This window comes from Centropristis striata, chromosome 2, assembly GCF_030273125.1.
Source record: "Centropristis striata isolate RG_2023a ecotype Rhode Island chromosome 2, C.striata_1.0, whole genome shotgun sequence".
Lineage (NCBI taxonomy): Eukaryota > Metazoa > Chordata > Actinopteri > Perciformes > Serranidae > Centropristis > Centropristis striata.
The window spans coordinates 5,602,376-5,621,860 of NC_081518.1; the positions used below are offsets into that span (position 1 = coordinate 5,602,376).

Consider the following 19,485-nt stretch of genomic DNA (forward strand, 5'->3'; position numbering starts at 1 on the left):
CCAGTATAACAGACATGCAACTGTCCAGTTCTTGACAGAGCCTCTTCCTGACTGAACTTTCAAAGGGAAACAAGGTGTGACCTGTCTCTCTGACACCACGGTCACTCGTCCCTGCATTGTTCCACAAATGGGTTAAAAGCAGCTCTGACCCTGTTGTTTTTTCCTGCCTTGTGTTGCCAAACTACACCGAAGCTAAGTAGAAGAAGATAAGCTTAAGAGGCATTTCAGCGACTAAAGCAAAAAAAGAAAAAAAGGAAAACTCTCGTAGAACAAGGGAAAAAAAGAGAGTCCTATAGTTGAACAAAACTTGCAGTATCTGCACTCAGAGCCTGGACTCCAGCCAGTATTTTTACAGGATGTTTCTCTCGTATCAAGGGGACTCTGCTGTTTTATGTGAAGCTTTCATACTGTTTACCACCACTGTCATTGGAACAGTTCCCCGGGAGATTTGTTGTGGCATGTGGAGGAGAGGAGCGATATTTCACATCATGTAGTGTAGAAGGGGAAAAGACACTAAGCTGCACCGCTCCCTGCTCCTCTTGCTACTGAATGATGGAAATGAGGCCATATTTGACATTTTTTTAATCCTTTAAGGCAGCGGGCGCACATGGAGAGAGATGACGAATTGATCACGGTGTGATAATCTCTAACAAAGTCGAAGCCTTCAGGCCAGCAGAGCATGGGCTGATCGACCCCTCCACAGGGAACGGCCTCCTGAAGCTCCTTTTCCTGCTCTGTCCTCAATCCGATACGGGTCTCCAGGGAACAAACTGAGGTTCTCCTTCCTTGGAAGGAAGTCAATGCTTCGTGGAAGAAACCAACTTCCCTTTCAGATATCATTATACGCAGAATGAAGCCCATAACACCACCGTGACATTTAGCAGAAGTTACATTTTGCAGGCAGAGTGAGGTCACACATTCAATACCAAGCTGCACCCGGCCGTCACGCTCTGCAATAAACTCTACAACAGCATTATGAAAAGAAGGCTGCAAGAGAGAGGCACAAAAATACGGCAAAAAAATTAAATAGATGAAAAAGTGATCCACAGAAGTAAATGCCGGGGTTCAAATAGTTCAATCATATTCCCTCCCTGTATAACTTTACTTACAATGACCTACATCTACCCCTAGGTTTAATCTTTCCTCTTCCAGATAACTTTACAGTCTTAAGTTAAGACTGAGCTAAAACTAGAACAATCCACAAACATAATTCTATTACTTGAAGCTGCTTGAAGATTTATGGTAAAAGGGATAACATTCCTCGTGGAATGCTGTAGTTTAAGTAACGGGTGTTAAAGGGGGACATATCATAAAGAACTCACTTTTCAGTGCTTGTGCAGATACATTTGTGTAACTGGAGAAGCTACTAACCCACAAACAACTAAGACAACTAGGGATGGGAATAATTAATCAATGATTGATTAATGATCATTAAGAATTTGGTTGATCACATGGATCTTTTAATCGATCTGTGTATTTTTTAATTTAAATTTTATCTCTGACTGTGTATCAGTATCACTGACCTGAAACATGCCGAGCTTTCACTTCTGCGGCCGTATGTGAATAAGCCAGTGAGCTGAGAATTAAGTTGGATAAAGCTACAGTTTGCAAACTGAAAGTTGCAATAACAATTATAAAACACAGAGAAATACAAGAGTATTAATTTGAGCAAAACTAGCTTACTGTATCAAACCTTGCTAGCATGAATTACTGAGTTTAATTTGATCCAAAACTTATTTAAACACAAAACACATTTAAATTACTGTGTGATTACTGTGAAAACTAACCTCATGCCTCTTCGGAGGCTAAAACATAAAACATTGAACTCCCTGATGTTACTTTTACAGTTTAATCTTTGTTGAGTTAGTTTTAAAATTGACAGGACCAAGTCTCTTTTTGTCCTTTCAAAATAAAAGCGTCCATTAACAAAACAGGCTTTTGCATAGTACTGTATATATATATTTTATTTTTGCGCATGTATGCATGCAGCAATTAATTGATCGTTAACGTTATAGATAATCGAGTTGGCAGGTTTCTTTCAAACGCCCATCCCTACAAAGTTGTTGTTTTGCAGTGCTGCATAGATCAGAAGACATGGGATTCAACAAGCCATTCAGACTGCAGGCTCATTAGAATAAATAAATAAATAAATAGAATATACTGCACCCCAGACGAGGTTTCTTAACCTTGGCCTGCCCGCTTCATGACACCCTTGCTATGTTGTTGTGAGAGGAGCATAAAACTGAAGCTACTCTTACTATAGCTTAAAGAGCTTATGACTGGCATTTCAAAGTTAAAGAATCACTGTTGCAGCAACTAAAGCAACTGTAACTTTAAATCCCCTTGATGGTATACAAATCCGCGGCTCAACAGAACTGAACGGGGGATAATGAAGCGTTTCAGGAAATGAATGACAGTGGAGGAGGCAGATGAATCACAATCACTTTTGCATTGCTTTAACTGGGCATCTTTTAATTAGTGGGAGCGTAGAGGTCACATGCTTGTCTCCAAACCTGCTCCTGCCTTAAAGTGGAATCTGGGCGATGCACGATCATCTTACAGCAGCCAGCTTAAATACGATCAGACACCTGCTGCCTTTATATTGTGCTCTAAACCTGCTGTACAGCTTTGAGGCTTTGAGATTCACACAATGACATAAAACAACAACAGCTAATCCATGGATATATATAAATACATACTGCAGTGAAAGAAAACAACACAACAGTGCCATTCTTGTACAATTCAAATTCTCCAAATTTCACTGGCTTGTTGGTATTTAATATTTAATATTTGAGTCAATATCACTATAACGTGCCTTTTGGTGTCCTCATCAGAATTGCTTGTCATCATAAAATAGAGCAAAATAATGAAACTCTGAGGTCTTATTATAAATAACCAAACATCTAATTAAAAGTCTCCTTAAAATGTGTATTCCTTCATTTTATACTGGTTTTTTTCATTGGATGTACGTGATTTTGCCATATCCCACACACTGTGTGGTTAAATGATACTAATTCAGAAAAACAGTTACATGGTTATATTGTCCACAACAAATTATTTGAAAATAATTGTCATTTTGATCAAATATGTTCTACTTTCATAATCATTTCAAACTTTTTTCATTTGTCCCTGAAATTGCAGTCCACCCTGTCATTATGGGGAAACTGCCCTTTTAAGAAACCCTCTGATGCTCTCAGTGACACTTTTCCCGTCAATTTGTCTTTCTTTAATGGAGGCTGAAACAGTGGCTAGTTGCAAAATAAGTATTTACGCTTATATTTAGTAATTTTCATCACACCATGTGTGTAGCTGAATGTCCACCCTGTCATAGTGAAATATCAGGTAATATAAAAACCTTTCTGAAATCTGAAGTATAATTTCTAAACAGTAAACAGTCAACTTTCTAACTGAGTCATGTTACTAACTGAAGGTCCATCCATGCTAAACTAAATGTTAAAGTTAGCCCAATATGACATATTTTGCTGCTTGCATGTACATTCTCTGACTATAGTTACTTTATTAAAAAAAGTGTGGGAGCCTGACCAACATGCATTTCTAACAATAACAACAATAAATATGGAATTCAATGGAAAATCTGAACTTTATTTTTGGTAAATGGGGAAGTCTCAAAGGCTCCTTATGGTGATATTGACTCATTTATATCAAATAAGAAAACTCTGTAAATGCCAGTATCAAAGTCAGAGGCAAACATTGAGGTGACTTCAAGTACACGGCAAAAAATAGTTTGAATGAATGAGAAATATTAAATAAGTAACTAGGCTGATTGATGAGACAGATTCATGACTCCAGATGTGATATTAACACGGGCAAAGCATATGTGAGAGTCAGCCATGCCATTACCATAAATCCTATTATGGCAATAATTTGAAGAATAAAACTTTAAGTCCCTAGGATCCAAAGCCAGTGACAAGCGAGTCGTACTCGGTTATGAATGCCATGACGGTAATGAATACATTCAATCTGATGAGAATTATTACGCTGCCTCCTTTAGTGCTCTCACTGTGGCTGCAGCTCATTTTGCTGATGAACACTTAACTGAAACTGTTTTTGTGTTGCTTCTTACTGCAGAACAGGACCCGCCCCCTCTTTGTGATATGCTTCATCAGGGAGGGTGACAGGCTATTTCCCAGTCTATTTCTAGACTCCCACTGCATGACCTTGAACTAGCCTATCTGTACATTTAAGCACGCAGTATATTCATCATCCCCAGGAAGAAAAAAGACACACTCACCTGTCTTGCAGTGTGTATTCTGTGTTTTCAGGGGAGATCTGTCCGGTTACAGGGTGCCGAAACGACGTAGCCCTCAGGTTGTGGCTGCAGGACGGGGGGAGATTGAAAAGAGGGAGGATGGAGAGAAAACAACACCAGAGGGAAAAAAAGAAAATTAGTATCAAGTCATTATTCAAACTCCTGCCTGATCACGTTCCTGCACTGCTGTGTTTCTGTACCTCGTAACAAAACCACATCAAGTTTAGCTAACAATGAACGCCTCAGTCAACTGTAAAATAATCTATGGTAGCACTGCAGCCAGGTCAGGAACCACATATTCTTTTACACAAAGTGTAGCGCTCAGCACTCTCCCATAGCCAGCTCACCAGGCTTTATTGATTCCAGTTAGATGGGGCCATTCATTGCTCTAACTAGAGCATAAACGCATGTTACTGTCACAGGATAGAATAAGGAACAGACAAGTAGATACTGGTGGTGAGAGGCCTGAAATATTGTGAAAGACTTTGTTGTTGTATCATGTGTTATATGTGTTCGTGACAAGGCTAGGACAAGATTCAGGCTATTTCATTTACAGTTTTACAACAAAATAAACCAAAATAACAGAATATATGTAGCATCTAAACACATTGTATTGCAGTTACGTTAAATCTGAACACCAGCAGCTCGTGAACAAACCTTTGATTCGACAAATTGAAGCATACTAAGATTGATCCACCTGTGCTTAGATGCTTTTTCTCATCTATCTATCTATAAAAGCAAGAAGTGTGTGTGTGTGTGTGTGTGTGTGTGTGTGTGTCTAGTTCATATCTCTCTGACCGTTAGTCAGAATAACCTCAGATTTCGTATGTGGCTTGGATTTACACCCTGACTCATCTCATCTGTAAGTCTATTTAGTCTACCTATCTTTAGAGTTTTAAAGTGCGCTACAAGGTTCGATTTTCCAATAATATTCAAATAGTTTCCAGCGAATATCAATGTTCAATGTGTATGTGCTGGATGGTGTGGTACCTTATGAAAAGTAAGTGTTTTATGGAGGTGCAGACGTTGTAGTGGTCTGCATGTAATGTGTAAATTCTGTTATTCGCGATTAGCATGCTAAGCGGAGATTTAGCTTTATTCACTTCTTATGTTGCATTACTGTGTAATTCAGGGATGACATTCATGTTGCTTAGCGTAATGCCCATAATCATTTGATATGAGATACTTACATGCAATATAGTATATCAGCTAATTGGTTTCTTGTTAATGTACTTTTAGCACAGCATGCTGCGTAATGTGCTATCTCACGATTAGCATGCTAACAAATACATACTTCCTACAGGCCCTGCACTAGTGAGTTGAATTTGCACACCAGCAGCTCCTGAACAAACCTTTGATTTGACACATTGAAACATTCTCAGATTGATCCACCTCTTCCTCCTTCTGTGCTTAGATGCTTTTTCTCATGCTTTATTAAAAAAATAGATGTAATCCATCTCTAATCACTGATGCATTTATCCGATGCCCAACCTTATCTAACCATCGCGGCAGGTTAAACCTCACTATTCACAGAAACACCCACCACTGCAGAGGGCACATAAGCTGAATGGCTCTCAGGATTAGCTGCCACTGGTACTCAGCACTGCCATCCACAACCCCCTTAAAATGTGACACATGCCTGCTGGGGATTTTGCTGGCTTTGTGATGCTGCATCATAAGACTTTTAAAATGTTATTTTATATGCATTTATACCTGTGAAAATGTGGAGCTTTAGAAAATGTTTTATGGTGTTAATGGGGAAGAATCTAGCAGCACCACTACCAATATCTATATATTATATCTTGCAGGTGTGGCTAGAGAAGAGACATAGAGATATAAATGTATACGCTGACGTCTTTGTCCTATTCAAGCTGTCTGAAAAACTGTAGAGAGTGACCCTGTGTTATAATATACTGAGCTGCAATATTATGCTTCCAAGCCTGGAGTTTGTTAGAGTTGTCTTTTATTCAATCTAACCCTTTTTTTATCTTGTCCCATCAATATCATACACAATCTACTGCAGCAGAAAAAACACCTCTCTGAACAGAAGCTGTGAAATACTGTACACAAGCGTGCAATAAAACCATAGAGTAAATACTGCTGAGTAAACACATACAGCACACACAGGTTCAGATAAAGAAATGGCAGAGATAAACATGTTTACATTATCTACTATGGGGTAAATAAATGACTCAATATTCTGGCAGTAAGGTGTGAATCTTCTGAGGCAAAACTTCCATAGCAGCATAGCACAGAGGTGCAGAATGATACAAACAGAAAGTGGTGGCTGGCTGCATCACCATGCAGCAAAGGGAGGGGAGACAAACTGAGCAGGCGGGAAAGATTTATGAGTTGACATTTCAGAAAAGTTCAGAGTGTGTATTGAAAAGAAGTGATGCTGAGTGATTCTGCACAAACAAACAGCATGACGTCAAATTTAAACAATCATACATTCATGTTAAAACAGCTCTTGATCACGTGTACACACACACACACACACACACAAACACACACAAAGACAAACACAAACACAAAGGCTTGGCCAGGCTTGTTCCTGGTAACAACTCATAATTTGCTGAGCTGCACTGGGCACATACAGCACTGCACCAGCATCCCCTGTTAATTAGGAATCTGCATTCTTTGAGGCTTTTGTTTTAGCCGCATTACTTCCGAACTATTTGTCACGGAATATGCAGCATCCCCGGTTCGTGTACAAAACTCTGCAGCACAGTAACTCTGTTTGTTTGCAGAAAACTAGCTTCCATCAACGCTTGTGACAACACGGTCCCAAAGGAGAAAATGAACTCTTGCTGCAGCACACTGCCTTCTAAACTGTGTACTGGAGAAACAGCTTTGTTGTCAGTGCAAATAACATGAAGTTGCAAGAATATAATGCCACAATTCTCTGTAGAGACTCGACATAAATCATGGATTATAATCATATATGGTAAGACGTTATTCACCTTGCAGTCATCTCTGCTTCTTTTTTTAAGATGATTAAAGAGAGTTACTTTGCCAATTGACTTGAGTGCAGTCAATCTTTAACTGAATCATTCACAATCACAGCAGCTCTAATCAATAACTCATGTTTATTGATTCAAAAATACCCCGATGACATAATGTAAACATAGGCACAGTAATATCAAGCTATTACTTACTTACATCTCAACCTCAAAAGCAGATTTGTTGATGCAGAAATGAATTAAATATATTAATATGCATGTCGTTTTTGAAGATGTTAAGGTCATCTATCTTCAAACTCAAAATAAGTATATTTATAATTAAGCCCCCGGTACACACCACATAATAAAATCCATTTAACTCCACTTTCTTAAACTGCGGCTAAACATACTGTAAAATATAAATTCTGAAAAGATACTCTGGTCCTAAGCAGACTAGCATACCAACATACTGAGTACTAATGTGTTTATGTACATATTTGTTCATTTTGAACATATGCTACCAGCAGGAGGGGGAGAATCGACACTCCATCTCCCTCTCAGTAGAGATATTCTGTGTCAGAGTACTGCACTTATCCTGAAAGAAGTTCGATGTTCAACTCTACATCAAGCTTCAAGGAAATGTTCATTCCAATAACAGGCACAGCCTCACATCAGCAGCATGTTCCAGGGCCCCCAAAACACCAAGCATCAGGTCAAGTAGAGGTTCTGCCTCCATCAGGCCAGATAAAGACGAGAAAGAATGACTGGCATCTCGACTTGCGGGGAGGCTCAAGAGGGCTTTTCTCAGTGTAGCACTGTTTACATGTACAGTACAAGTGTTAGCACAGTGTAAACAAGACTGAGTTCAACACTAGTGATGAAAGAGGTGGCTGGGAGGTAAAAACTACCATTAATGCAGTAAAAATGCCACTTCTTTTACACATGGTGAGAGCAGCAAATTAAGGATTTTCTATAAACTGAGTGGAGTTTGATGTAAAGTAGGAAAACTTAATGATGAATAGAGAATAACATGAGAATAAAGTGGCAACCAGGTTGTGATGCAATGCTTCCCCTGAGAAATTTGTAGAAACAGAAACACTGCAGCTCAAATTGTAAGAACATGCTCTCTCTCTCTCTCTCTCTCTCTCTCTCTCTCTCTCTCTCTCTCTCTCTATGCTGCAACAACTGGGGGTCCAGTTTTCAGCCTTGGGTAATCCCTGTCCAACACCGGGACTAAGGCTTGGCAGCAGGGCACCAGGGGCAAGGCTCTGTGGTTTGAACACCTCTCTCTCTCTCTCTTTCTCTCTCTCTCTCTTTCTGACACCAATAGAAACACACCAAAGCTGCAAACTGCTCCACAACTCCACAACTCCAGTGTCTATTTACACCTCTCTCCCTTAGAAAAAAGTCCCAGCAGGAAGAAGGAAACTCCCCAAACTGTAGCCACTACTAGCGCAGCTCGCTCTGCTTCTGTTCACTACTTGCTCTGCTCTGCTGTCTCATGCAGCCTCAGTCTCACCTGCTGTGACAGTGAGTCACTTTGCATCAGCTGATAGACCCTCCGTGGTGCTGCAGGTCATGGAAGTCCTCTCGGCGTTATCAGGGCAGGAGGAAGATGCAGAGACGCTCTCTCGTAGCAGCTGGCACCCGCAAAACGCGGAGTAATGTGGAGACAGCAGGGATGAGAGCAGGAGGGGGAGTTCTTTATCTCCGCTTTCTCCTGCTCAGCCTGAGAGTTTCACCCCTCGCTTGCTGGCTGGATGGTAGAGATCCAACTCCCTCCCATCAGGGGAATACCTCAGTTTCTTATCAGATCCTCCTCCCTTTCCACTTTGTACTTCCTTCTCTCCACCTGTCACTCCCTCTTTCCCAGAATTGAATTTGCTAAACAACATCTCTTTCAAGGAAACAGCAAGTTGAAGTGGACAAACTGTACCTCAGTCAGAGATGTAGTTTAGTGAAAAGGCTCTTTTTTTTGTACTCCAGTCCATTCACTCATCGGGGCTTGCTGCCGTTGTCCAGATTAATTCATTAATTAATGCAGTTGTAATTTAGAAGTCTTTTGGTTAGTGTTTGTCACAAGTGTACCACTGGTATCCTCTGAGTGGCAGCATTGCAGCTAAAGTAATGAAGAGTGGGCATGTTGGTAATTTAGCTTTTTCTTAATCGGTATGATAACCTCATTTGACAGATCAAGCCATCCACACTGTAATCAGTTGCTCCGTGTTCTCTTTTAATGTTTACATCAAACAACAGTAGGCAGGGGAGTCTTATAAATGCAGACCTTCAACATTTATATCAGCTTAGTACACTACAGGTAGGAAGCAACTTAAATTTTCTGTTCATGATGGCTTTCTTAAAAACCAGTAAAGATTATTTTGATTTTTGGATGTGTTTACTGATGATGATCCTACTTCACCTTTATTGAATTGAACCATTTTCCTCAATTTAGCTTAAGGTATACATTGATGTTAGCAGACCATTGCTGAATAAATGTTAACAAAATAAAATAAGTGCTTCGTTTTAGGGTTGAGAAGATTTGGAAGAGTCACAACTTCAGTGCAAAAGTTAAAAAAAACAAATCACAGTTTGAATTATTCACTTTAGCTCTTTGGCTTTTGAAAGTTTGGATACAAAATTCCCAATACATGTGTTCATTTCTCTGACAAACTACCACAGAAATGTCTAAAATTGAAGCAGCAAAGAAACAAGAATACAGATTTATACATTAAGGAAAGAAGAATACACAAAGTCTAAGCAATAAAAACCCAAAGACCTGATAATTATAGTAAAGATGTGTTCTAACAAGTGACTCTTTATATAATAATCACGTTTATTTTGTTGCAAAGTATAGCAATGAAACTATTATCTTTTTTGTACAAATTTGATCTTGCTTCCAAACTTTTGGCAGTCTTGTTCATGCTGGGATTCTGACATTACACATAAGACAAACCAAGCATTTGAACCAAGATCCAAAAATTGCAACTTGTTTGACACATAAACACTTCTTCTGCCCTTTCAAAGGCACCTCGGGGTCGTTGGTGTACTTTTTGAAGCGCTGGTTTAACAGTGACATTGACCTGTGACCTGTGCTTAAAGGGAACTGAAACTAATCCCGAGGAATGTGGCCCAGAGGAGCAGCTGGTACCAGCATACTGTAGCTCTGTGCTAAATATTAAATCTGATAGACAACCATGGATTAGGGAGCTAAAAAAGCAGCAGTTTGCTGTTTCGCCCCTAGCTTATGTTCCATATCTTTCCCACACATCTAATCCAGAAGCAATTTAATTTAATTCAATGACACGTCCCTAAATACATTCACACAGTGTGATACACCAACAATTAAACAAGTTCCAACCCACACAAAGCACAGAAACAGAAGCTCTTACGATGAGCCATTATTCTCAGCGCTGTGAACACGCGCATGAAGAGCCTCTCGTCTCCCTCAATGTGGCCTTTGTAATAAGCATCACAGCATCAATGTGCTGTCTGAAAACTCAAGCAGGAGGAATCATGCCAGGGCCAAGAACCAGCCACTGAGAGCACCTGTTACTTCTCTGTGGGCACAACAAGAGACTAATGTTCCAGTCACAATAGTAAATGGAATAAAAAGTAACAAATTAGCTTGTTAATTAGTAACAATATTTATGTATTTATTTATATATTATTCATTTAAAAATATTTTTTTTATTAAATAATGACATTATTATTATTATTATTATTATTATTATTATTATTATTATTATTATTGCAAAGGAAAAAAATCAACATTTAACAAAAAGTACTATTTTAAAAATATATTTCAAATAATTAATTGGCAAATGTACTGATATATAATGATATATACACTCACCAGCCAAAATATTAGCTAGCAAGGTGTACCTAATAAAGTGGCAGTGTGGTCTTCTGCTTCAAGATTGGACGTGTATACCTCGGTTATAACAAGTGGTTATTTCAGTTATTTTTTCCTTTCTATCATCTTGAATCAGTCTGGTCATTCTCCTCTGACCTCTGGCATCAACAAGGCATTTTGTCCCAGAGAACTGACGCTCACTGGATATTTCCTCTTTTTCGGACCATTCTCTGTAAACTCTAGAGATGGTTGTGTGTGAAAACCCCATTAGATTAGCAGTTTGTGAAATACTCACGTTCAAAGTCACTTAAATCACCTTTCTTCCTCATTCTGATGCTTCCTTTAACCTTCAGCATCTCATCTTCACCATGTCTACAAGCCTAAATGCATTGAGTTGCTGCCATGTGATTGGCTGATTAGATATTTGCATTAACGAGCAGTTGCACAGGTGTACCTAATAAAGTGGCCGGTAAGTGTATAGTACACATAAAGACCTTTTAATATGTCATATTTCTTATATAAAAGTTGTGGTAAATGTAGTCTCACATAGATTCTGCTATAGGGGGAAGAAAAAACGATTTAGCTTGTTTGTATTCCTTTAGCCCATTTAAGCCGGAAAGCATTACCGCATTTCTACCATTAAAACTGGGGGCGCTGTTGTGTTATTCTACCATTAAAGCCGGGCAAGCGGATACGTCGTTTTGTAGTATTTGTAGTTTTTTCCACCTATTTTTGGTCTTTTGGCCAATGAAATGCATCAGAATACATGTGGGAGTGTCGCAATGCAACATGGGACTTTTCCAGAACTTTGAAATCATGGTGGAAGACGACTATAGCGGAGGGAGCTCACATATAACAGCTATAAGCTCTCAAATACTTTTTGAATTTCATTTCTATCTGCTACAGAGGCTGAAAAATCTATTATTTAGTAGGAAGAGTTGACACTTCTGTTTAATTTCCAGAAAAACTTCAGGTTTTAGGGGGTTGTTTTAAAATCGCCCAGAAGTTTTATGGGCATCTCTTCCAGGCGTTTTAGGCCTAAATGGGTTAAACCAATCACAGCTGTCTTTTGCAGAACTAAGCCTAGCATTCAGCAATGGAGGCTCTGCATAAAAGATAGTGGAGATAGCAGAAAGGGAGGAGAATTCCATGTGAGACACGCGACCGACAGTCTACATCTGCTGAGTCACACTAGCGTTAATGTGGCATCAAAGCAATTTGTCTATCCCTTACAACCCTGTTTAAGAGAAACATTAAGTCCATCTTAGGTTGATAATTAACACATCAACTGACTGATTAAGGCGAGACTGTGCGGCTGAACACAAACTCATCTCTATAAACCTCATGGTGTGATAAATAATCATATGGTAGCCTGCATTTGTCCAAACACTGCAGCTATGAGGAAAGTAAAACAAAAATCAATGTTGTGCAATTCTTCTAATCACCAGAAAACACACCAGGAACATCATTTATTTTAGTTGGGCTGCTGACTTCATTTCCAGACTAATTCAATTAGCTCTAACGAACGTGTCATTAATATCAGCGAGCTGTTAATACTCAGATGATATGCTTCGGCAGAATCCAAAGAATGAGAGCAAAAGCAAATCAAAGACGGGCTGCGACACATGAGAGGTTAAATGAGGTGCCGTGAACCAATAGTGAACTCTGTAATGACAGTCATTTCTGTGTGTACGACACCCCACCCATGTGTGACAGGACATTACATCGAGAGAGAGAGAGAGAGAGAGAGAGAGAGAGAGAGAGAGAGAGAGAGAGAGAGAGAGAGAGAGAGAGAGAGAGAGAGAGAGAGAGAGGAGAGAGAGAGAGAGAGAGAGAGAGAGAGAGAGAGAGAGAGAGAGAGAGAGAGAGAGAGAGAGAGAGAGAGAGAGAGAGAGAGAGAGAGAGAGATATATCATGGACCTCCAGAAACACCCTGTAACATCTCAGGCCTGGGAGGCAAAATTAATTAAGCCTTAATAACAGTGGTTTGCGCTCAGTATCCAGACACAGGGAGCCATTATGGAGATAAGCATTCTGCAGCAGGATTTGCACATGTTGACTGACCTTTATCAGTTTCATAGCAGAGCCCTGCAACAGTCTCGCTCTGCTTCATTTCCCTGACATTTGTGGAGGAATTATCTCTACAAAGAGTTATTGGGAGAGTCCATTGTCACTCAGTATGGAAATGAGGGAAAGTGACCAAACACATTTCACACTGACTGACTGGCTTTTCCCTGTCACTGCACTCATTCACTACTATGATGATCATCATCTTCATTGTTTACAACTGCAGAAACTCCAAGCTGAGCTGACAGAACGGCGCGGTGATTACACCCCCACTAGAGGACAGTTATGCCTCTCTACACATGGATGCACGGTGGTTTAAAATAGCACCAATGAAACAGGAAAATTCTGGTAGAAGCTCTGCTTTTTATGGAGTCTGAAGCCATCCAGCAAACCACTCAAGCAAAGACTGGCAAAGACAGGCTCAAACAGGCCCAATGGAGAACAGAAGCAGGTGCAAGGACTTGCCAGTGTCTGTTCTCCTGACAGACAGAGAGTTTGGCAGAAATTGAAAGAGCTGTCACCTCATTAACATTCAACACACACGCAGTTCTGACACAGCACATTTCATTGTAGTCACAATGGTCCTTTAGGCCATGCCGTTCCAAAAACATAAGCAAGGCAACAGCTAATTGCATTGCAGTGAATGCAAGAAAGCCCGCTGTTGGTCCAATAATAGAGAATTAGGATGCAGGGAAACACTGCTCTGCATGCACAAGAAACTAACTCTGAAAAAGAACCGCTGCTCTAAATGAAAATGTTAATATCCTGCCTCCTGGTCTGGAAACTGAAATGTTTTGCCAAAAATAGGTGTTGCTCATCAGTTACATCTCATTTCATGTCTGCTCGATTAGAAATTATATTTTTCAAACTATAAGTTGACAGCATAAAGGACCATTGCAGGTTTAAATAGAAACTCCAAATACTTACTGTTTATGACATCAATATTTCTTAAATGTGTGTTTTTATTTATAACATATATTCAGATCATGAATTCTTTCCAAAGCACTTTAAGACTTATTTTTAAATGTAATTCTTAGGTTCACTATTATTCAACGCGTCAGTCTTTAGATCTTCATCCTCCAAGATTTATTACATGCAGAGGTCATTTTATTGTTCAATTTAGGGACTAAATTATGGAATAAATACCTTTTCCCATCTGGCAAAGGACTCCATCTCTTTAAAATGTTTCAAAAGAGCTCATTTAACTGCTGTTTTAAATGTCTAATTCACACACAAATACACTTTTATATCATGTTCATTTTTGTTTTTTATTGTTTTTGTTATTGTCATTATAACTTGTTGTTGATGTTATACATATGTTTTTTCTATTATCAGTTTATTACTTTATAATAACTATGAAATTTTAGGTGGAGGCTTTAAATAAGCCAATCTGGGTTTTTTGCCGCTCCCTGCACTTTACAATATATGTTGTCTTTGTCATTTTATGTTATTCTAACTGTGCAAATAAACCTAAACCTAAACTCCATTCCACAATCACAGGCTTCACAAAGAGCCCAACACCCATATCTGTATCTTGTGCAGAGGAAGCTTTGCTCCTGGGTGCACTGTTATAAACTTGTTACAACCCCAGATTGTTCCAGCTACTGCCTGCAGCGAGAGAGCAAATGGCCTTAGTGGGAGATGGATCCCTACAGGACTGTGAGCACATCAGCACTTCCTTTGCTCCATTGGCACAAATTTAGCTGACTGATAAATATTTATAAAGGGTGATTTGAAGTAATTCATCAAAGAAATTGTGGTTTTATAATGCTTCCAACCATGACAATAAAATGACTTTCAAAAGCACTTATCTCAGGGATCAATAGCGACAGGGATATGCTGCGACAAAGGGGAAAAAAAGTTGGGAAGTTTTCTGGGGCGAGCATTTCTCTGGAGAATAAATCAATGAAGGGCCCCTGCAGCTTTAGGTCAATATTTAATACCACAGATTTATCCTGCACCTTACTCACTGAATAATGATGACCCACAGCAACCAGGAGTCATCTTTATTTCATCTCTTCATGTGCGCTAACAAGAATTGTCATAATATGAAGTGTGACTGTGTGTTATGGGGAATGCGAGGAGGGGAAAAAGATATAAAATGCTTTATACGGTTGCACAAATGAGAGTGAGATAATCCTCAAAATAGCCTCGCTGGTTTTCAACCCAGGCGTTACTAAAATATCCCTCCATTTATAAGTGTGAAACCTCAAACGATCAATAATTTTAGATTTGAAAAAACAACCGTCTGCAGAAGCTTCTCTATGGGCTTAAACAAAGTCAATTGTGGCAATCAATAATGTCTCAAAACATTGTGTTAAATCTTATTTTAGAAAGCAGGGGGCTCAGGTGAAAGCCAGACGAAAGAGAAGGGAAGAGACCAAGAGAAATATGATCCTAAAGCTAGAAGAAGAAATGGGTTCTTACATGCATTGCGATACTCTGTTAAGATTTTGTCTTAATGCATAAAAGTCAGTAATCAGACATTTAAAACCCAATCCGTCTGTAATACTGTAAGACCAGGTTGTGGGTTCCTTATGGCTGAACCAGCTGAATGTTGAAAAGATATAAACATATGCATCATGTTCACACTCTGGTGAGGATGGATGAGCATGAGCAGCCGCAGATGGATAAAATACGTTTTTTATACTTTTCTCAATCTGAACAACTGTTTCTCTCCTTGTTGGTTATTTGCAATATCTTCCATTAGTTACAACTACTGTTTGAATAAAAGTAAACACATTAAAATCATATGTTTCTTTACATTACGGAGCATTCCAAATACGCTGCATTTTAAAAGTAGCAAGCAGTCGGACAGCGAGATAACATAAATCATGTATAGAAATAAAAAATTCTGATTTATCAGGGTGCATTGATAGTTGTTAACCCTCTATGGTATGCATTATGATGCTAGTTCGGGAAAAAAAAGTTTGGTGTGTTTTTTTTCTTAAAACAGACTAAATAAACATATTCTAAAGAAAATGTGTAATTATTTTTTATTTTTTTTTGGGACGTTTTTGGGGTTTGTTGCCCGTAGGCAACATTGTACCATAACGATGCACAAGTGAAAAAGAGAGGTTTTGAAATTAATTTTAACATAATTTATTTAATAAACACGTGTAAAAGATTCAGTAGCTTTAACAGGGTACAATACATACAATTTTAAATTTAAAAACATTATTAAAGGAACTTTTTTAACCGGTTTCTTGTCTGAATGTTTGCTGTAGGCAACATTGTAACATTGAACCAAATGAAAGCATTGCTATTGGTTCCCTATACTCTTCCCTCTTTTTTTAAAGTATTGCATCTCTCAAAAACATCCATTGTAGAAATTTGACGGGCCAAAAATGTTATGTTGCCTGAGGGCAACACCGTACCATAGAGGGTTAATGATTGCGTCAGTGCCTCCCTGACATAAAACCCAATAGAAAGCCTCTTTTAATCCATAGTGGATGTCTGCACACCTGACCTGCAAATCTAAAAGTTTTGCTCTTATTGCAGCCCATCTGGATTTATTCTGATAAAACTTTACACATAAAAATCGTTCTGAGTGTAATTGTAAACATCACAGCAGCACAGCTGGTCTGACATTTTATCTAGCTCCGCAAATCTCTTCTTGTGGCATGGAAAAAGCTAGGGAAGGCAGAAGGTTTTGCAAAGCAAATGATCTCTTACCAAGACTAAACCACACAATCAGCAAAAGCATCACATACCTGACAGTGCAAAAGAGATGAGAGACGGTCGGCAGAGCGCGTCAGGGGAGGCTGTTAATCTCCTCTGTAGCTCTTACTCTCACATGGATGTTATCAGAGCAGCTCATTTACTGATAACAATAATTTTCTTATAAACACACCATCTTAAAATGTATAATCAATTGGATAAGGTGATCATCTGACAGAAAGTATTTAGACGATTCTCTGAAACTCAGAAAGAAATTAAATGAGCGTAGTCGATATCGCTTTTCTCTCACGCCAAAGTCTTTACCCGGCTGTGATCAGAACATCAATAAGGGAGGCTCAAAGGCACACAGAAAATTACAGACACACCTCCACAGCACTGAGTCAAGCTTCATCATCAAAGGTCTGAGCCCATCTCTGATGTCACAACGACATGACTCACTTGCTTTGGGAAATCACAAGTTAGTGAGAAGTAAAGTGGTGACCTTTGACCTCAGAGGCTCCATAGCTTTCAACCACTGTAGCTCAGAAGGAGATGTACATGATTGATTATAAAGAATATGACCATGAAAAATACATATAGGTCATTATATTGAGTGAAAACAATGCATCAGCACTCAGCAGATTACTGACCACACTGCAGCACTGCATTACACATAATAACAATGAGACCATAAGAGATAAAACGTAGCATTTTAGTCAACAAAAAATAAAACAAAAAAAGATACTTTTGCAGTTTGAATTGTGTATTTATCAGATTGATCTTATCCTGTTGCAGGGTTTTCTTGTTTATCCAACACCTACATGTCATGTCACACTGTAGGCGGACCATCAAGAACCTAAAATCCCACCTAAAGCATGCAAATTTCATCAGTTTAAAAGCTTATTTACTGTGGTAGCACTTCCCCAATAAATATGTTTAGCTGAACTAAGCACATTTGTAATATTAATGTCATTACACCAACTCACTCTCACAAGCAGTGATACCTAACAGGCCCCACTTATGGAAAATATGAGGTTGCAAATTGGATTTGACAGCAAAGACTATGCTATGGCAGACAGGAGATGCTACAGAAGAATAAGAGAGGATGGACCAGGAGAAGTGGCATGTACACATTTACGGCAAAAAAATATGTTAATGTTCAATTGTGCAATAGTTGTTTTAGCTTAACATTTGTATTTTGGGTCTTTAATGTAAAAAAACAACCTTTTCTCATAATGCCCATGGCTGCTGCTCCTCTATTCACCCACTCGCTGTAGCGCCTGTCTCTTTAAGCCCCCTCCTGAAAAAAGCCCAGTATGCTCTGATTGCAATGGAGTATAGCAGCACTTCTACTGTGAAAAATCACCAATTAAAGCTTCACAATCCAAAAGCACACAATTGAAAATGTTCCAGCAGGAATGTGATACGAAATTCAGGAGAAATGAACAACATCACCAACCAAGATCACAGGTTTCCCTTGACCTTAGCATGTAGCTACGTGAAGCAGTGTATGTAATGTAAAATTGCATCATCATACCTGGACATAAATAGAAATCCGTTACAAGCTGACTGGCTTGAAATAAGACTAGAAAAACCTTCTCGAAATGGAGCGTTCAGAACAGTTGGAAACTGAAACTACTGTACTTTTATATATATTTACTGCATTATTTGAAACTTTGGCCATGTTTATTTAAAGCATCCAAGATTGCAACTTTGTGTGTATGACTGAAAATAAGGAAAAGTCCCCTTAAAAGAACAGGAGCTTGTGTATTAGCAGAGAATTAGAGAAAAATTACTGAATTCTGGTACCCTTGTTGTCTTTTGACCACTTCCACTGTTGATCATTCTTTTTAACTGTTGATGCTATTCATCTAGATCAGGGATGGGCAACTTAAATGCTCATCGACACTACCACAGGGCCACATATAGGACAGTGCACTTAACCAGATATGATGAAACTGCAATTTTAAATATGTTTACAGTGCAGTAACTTAACATATTTCATGCTCAAATGCATGTATAACAGTATAAATAGGAATACAAAAGGTTTGAAGCAAATAAAAGATAACCACTTACTGTGATTTCTTTTTTTTCAGTGCAAGAACAGCAGACCAACATTAATTGCAAGAAGTAATTTTGTGCATTTTTACACTGCACTTTTAAGATTTCATGCTCAAATGCATGTAGTTGTACTGAGGGCCACTTCAAGTGAGGGTGCGGGCCGTATGCAGCCCCCGGGCCTCCAGTTGCCCATCCCTGGTCTATTGTGTAGTGCAAAGTAAATTTTTTCAAATAAATATAATGTCTATCAATGTGCGCACTCCACCTTTGAAAAGAAGGGATTTGACCCGTGTTTACTAAGATAGTAACGACAGAAGAGCGAGCTGCAGCTATATAACAGTGAGTTCAGGGGAAACAGATGGAGGTCTGGGTCCATGCAAATGATTCCAGTCCCGGTAAAAGATAATCAGTCCTGATGAAGGAGAGCAGTCTCCACTGATGTAATCTGGCAAATAGAAACACACAGTGTGGTAATCTGCAGGCTGGGTGATCAGCAACGGTCCCTAATTAGAGTGAATGTAATCAAATGCATGTAATTATGTTCCGTCTCAACCCCAAATTATTTCTTGCCGTGCCTTTCCCACGCTGACACAGCTCTTCTCACACTGACATGATGGGAGTGATGGACAGGC

At 39.0% G+C, this 19,485-nt stretch overlaps 1 protein-coding gene across 8 annotated transcripts in view; it reads right to left on the reverse strand.

The window, feature by feature from the left end:
• Nucleotides 1–19,485, reverse strand: part of plekha7b (pleckstrin homology domain containing, family A member 7b) — a 100,540-nt gene that overhangs the window by 50,621 nt on the left and 30,434 nt on the right. For all 8 annotated transcript variants that reach the window (XM_059350813.1, XM_059350805.1, XM_059350779.1 and 5 more), the window contains one exon: nt 4,253–4,336. In XM_059350813.1, the coding sequence (XP_059206796.1) occupies nt 4,253–4,336 (84 nt within the window). The remainder of the gene's footprint in view (nt 1–4,252; nt 4,337–19,485) is intronic.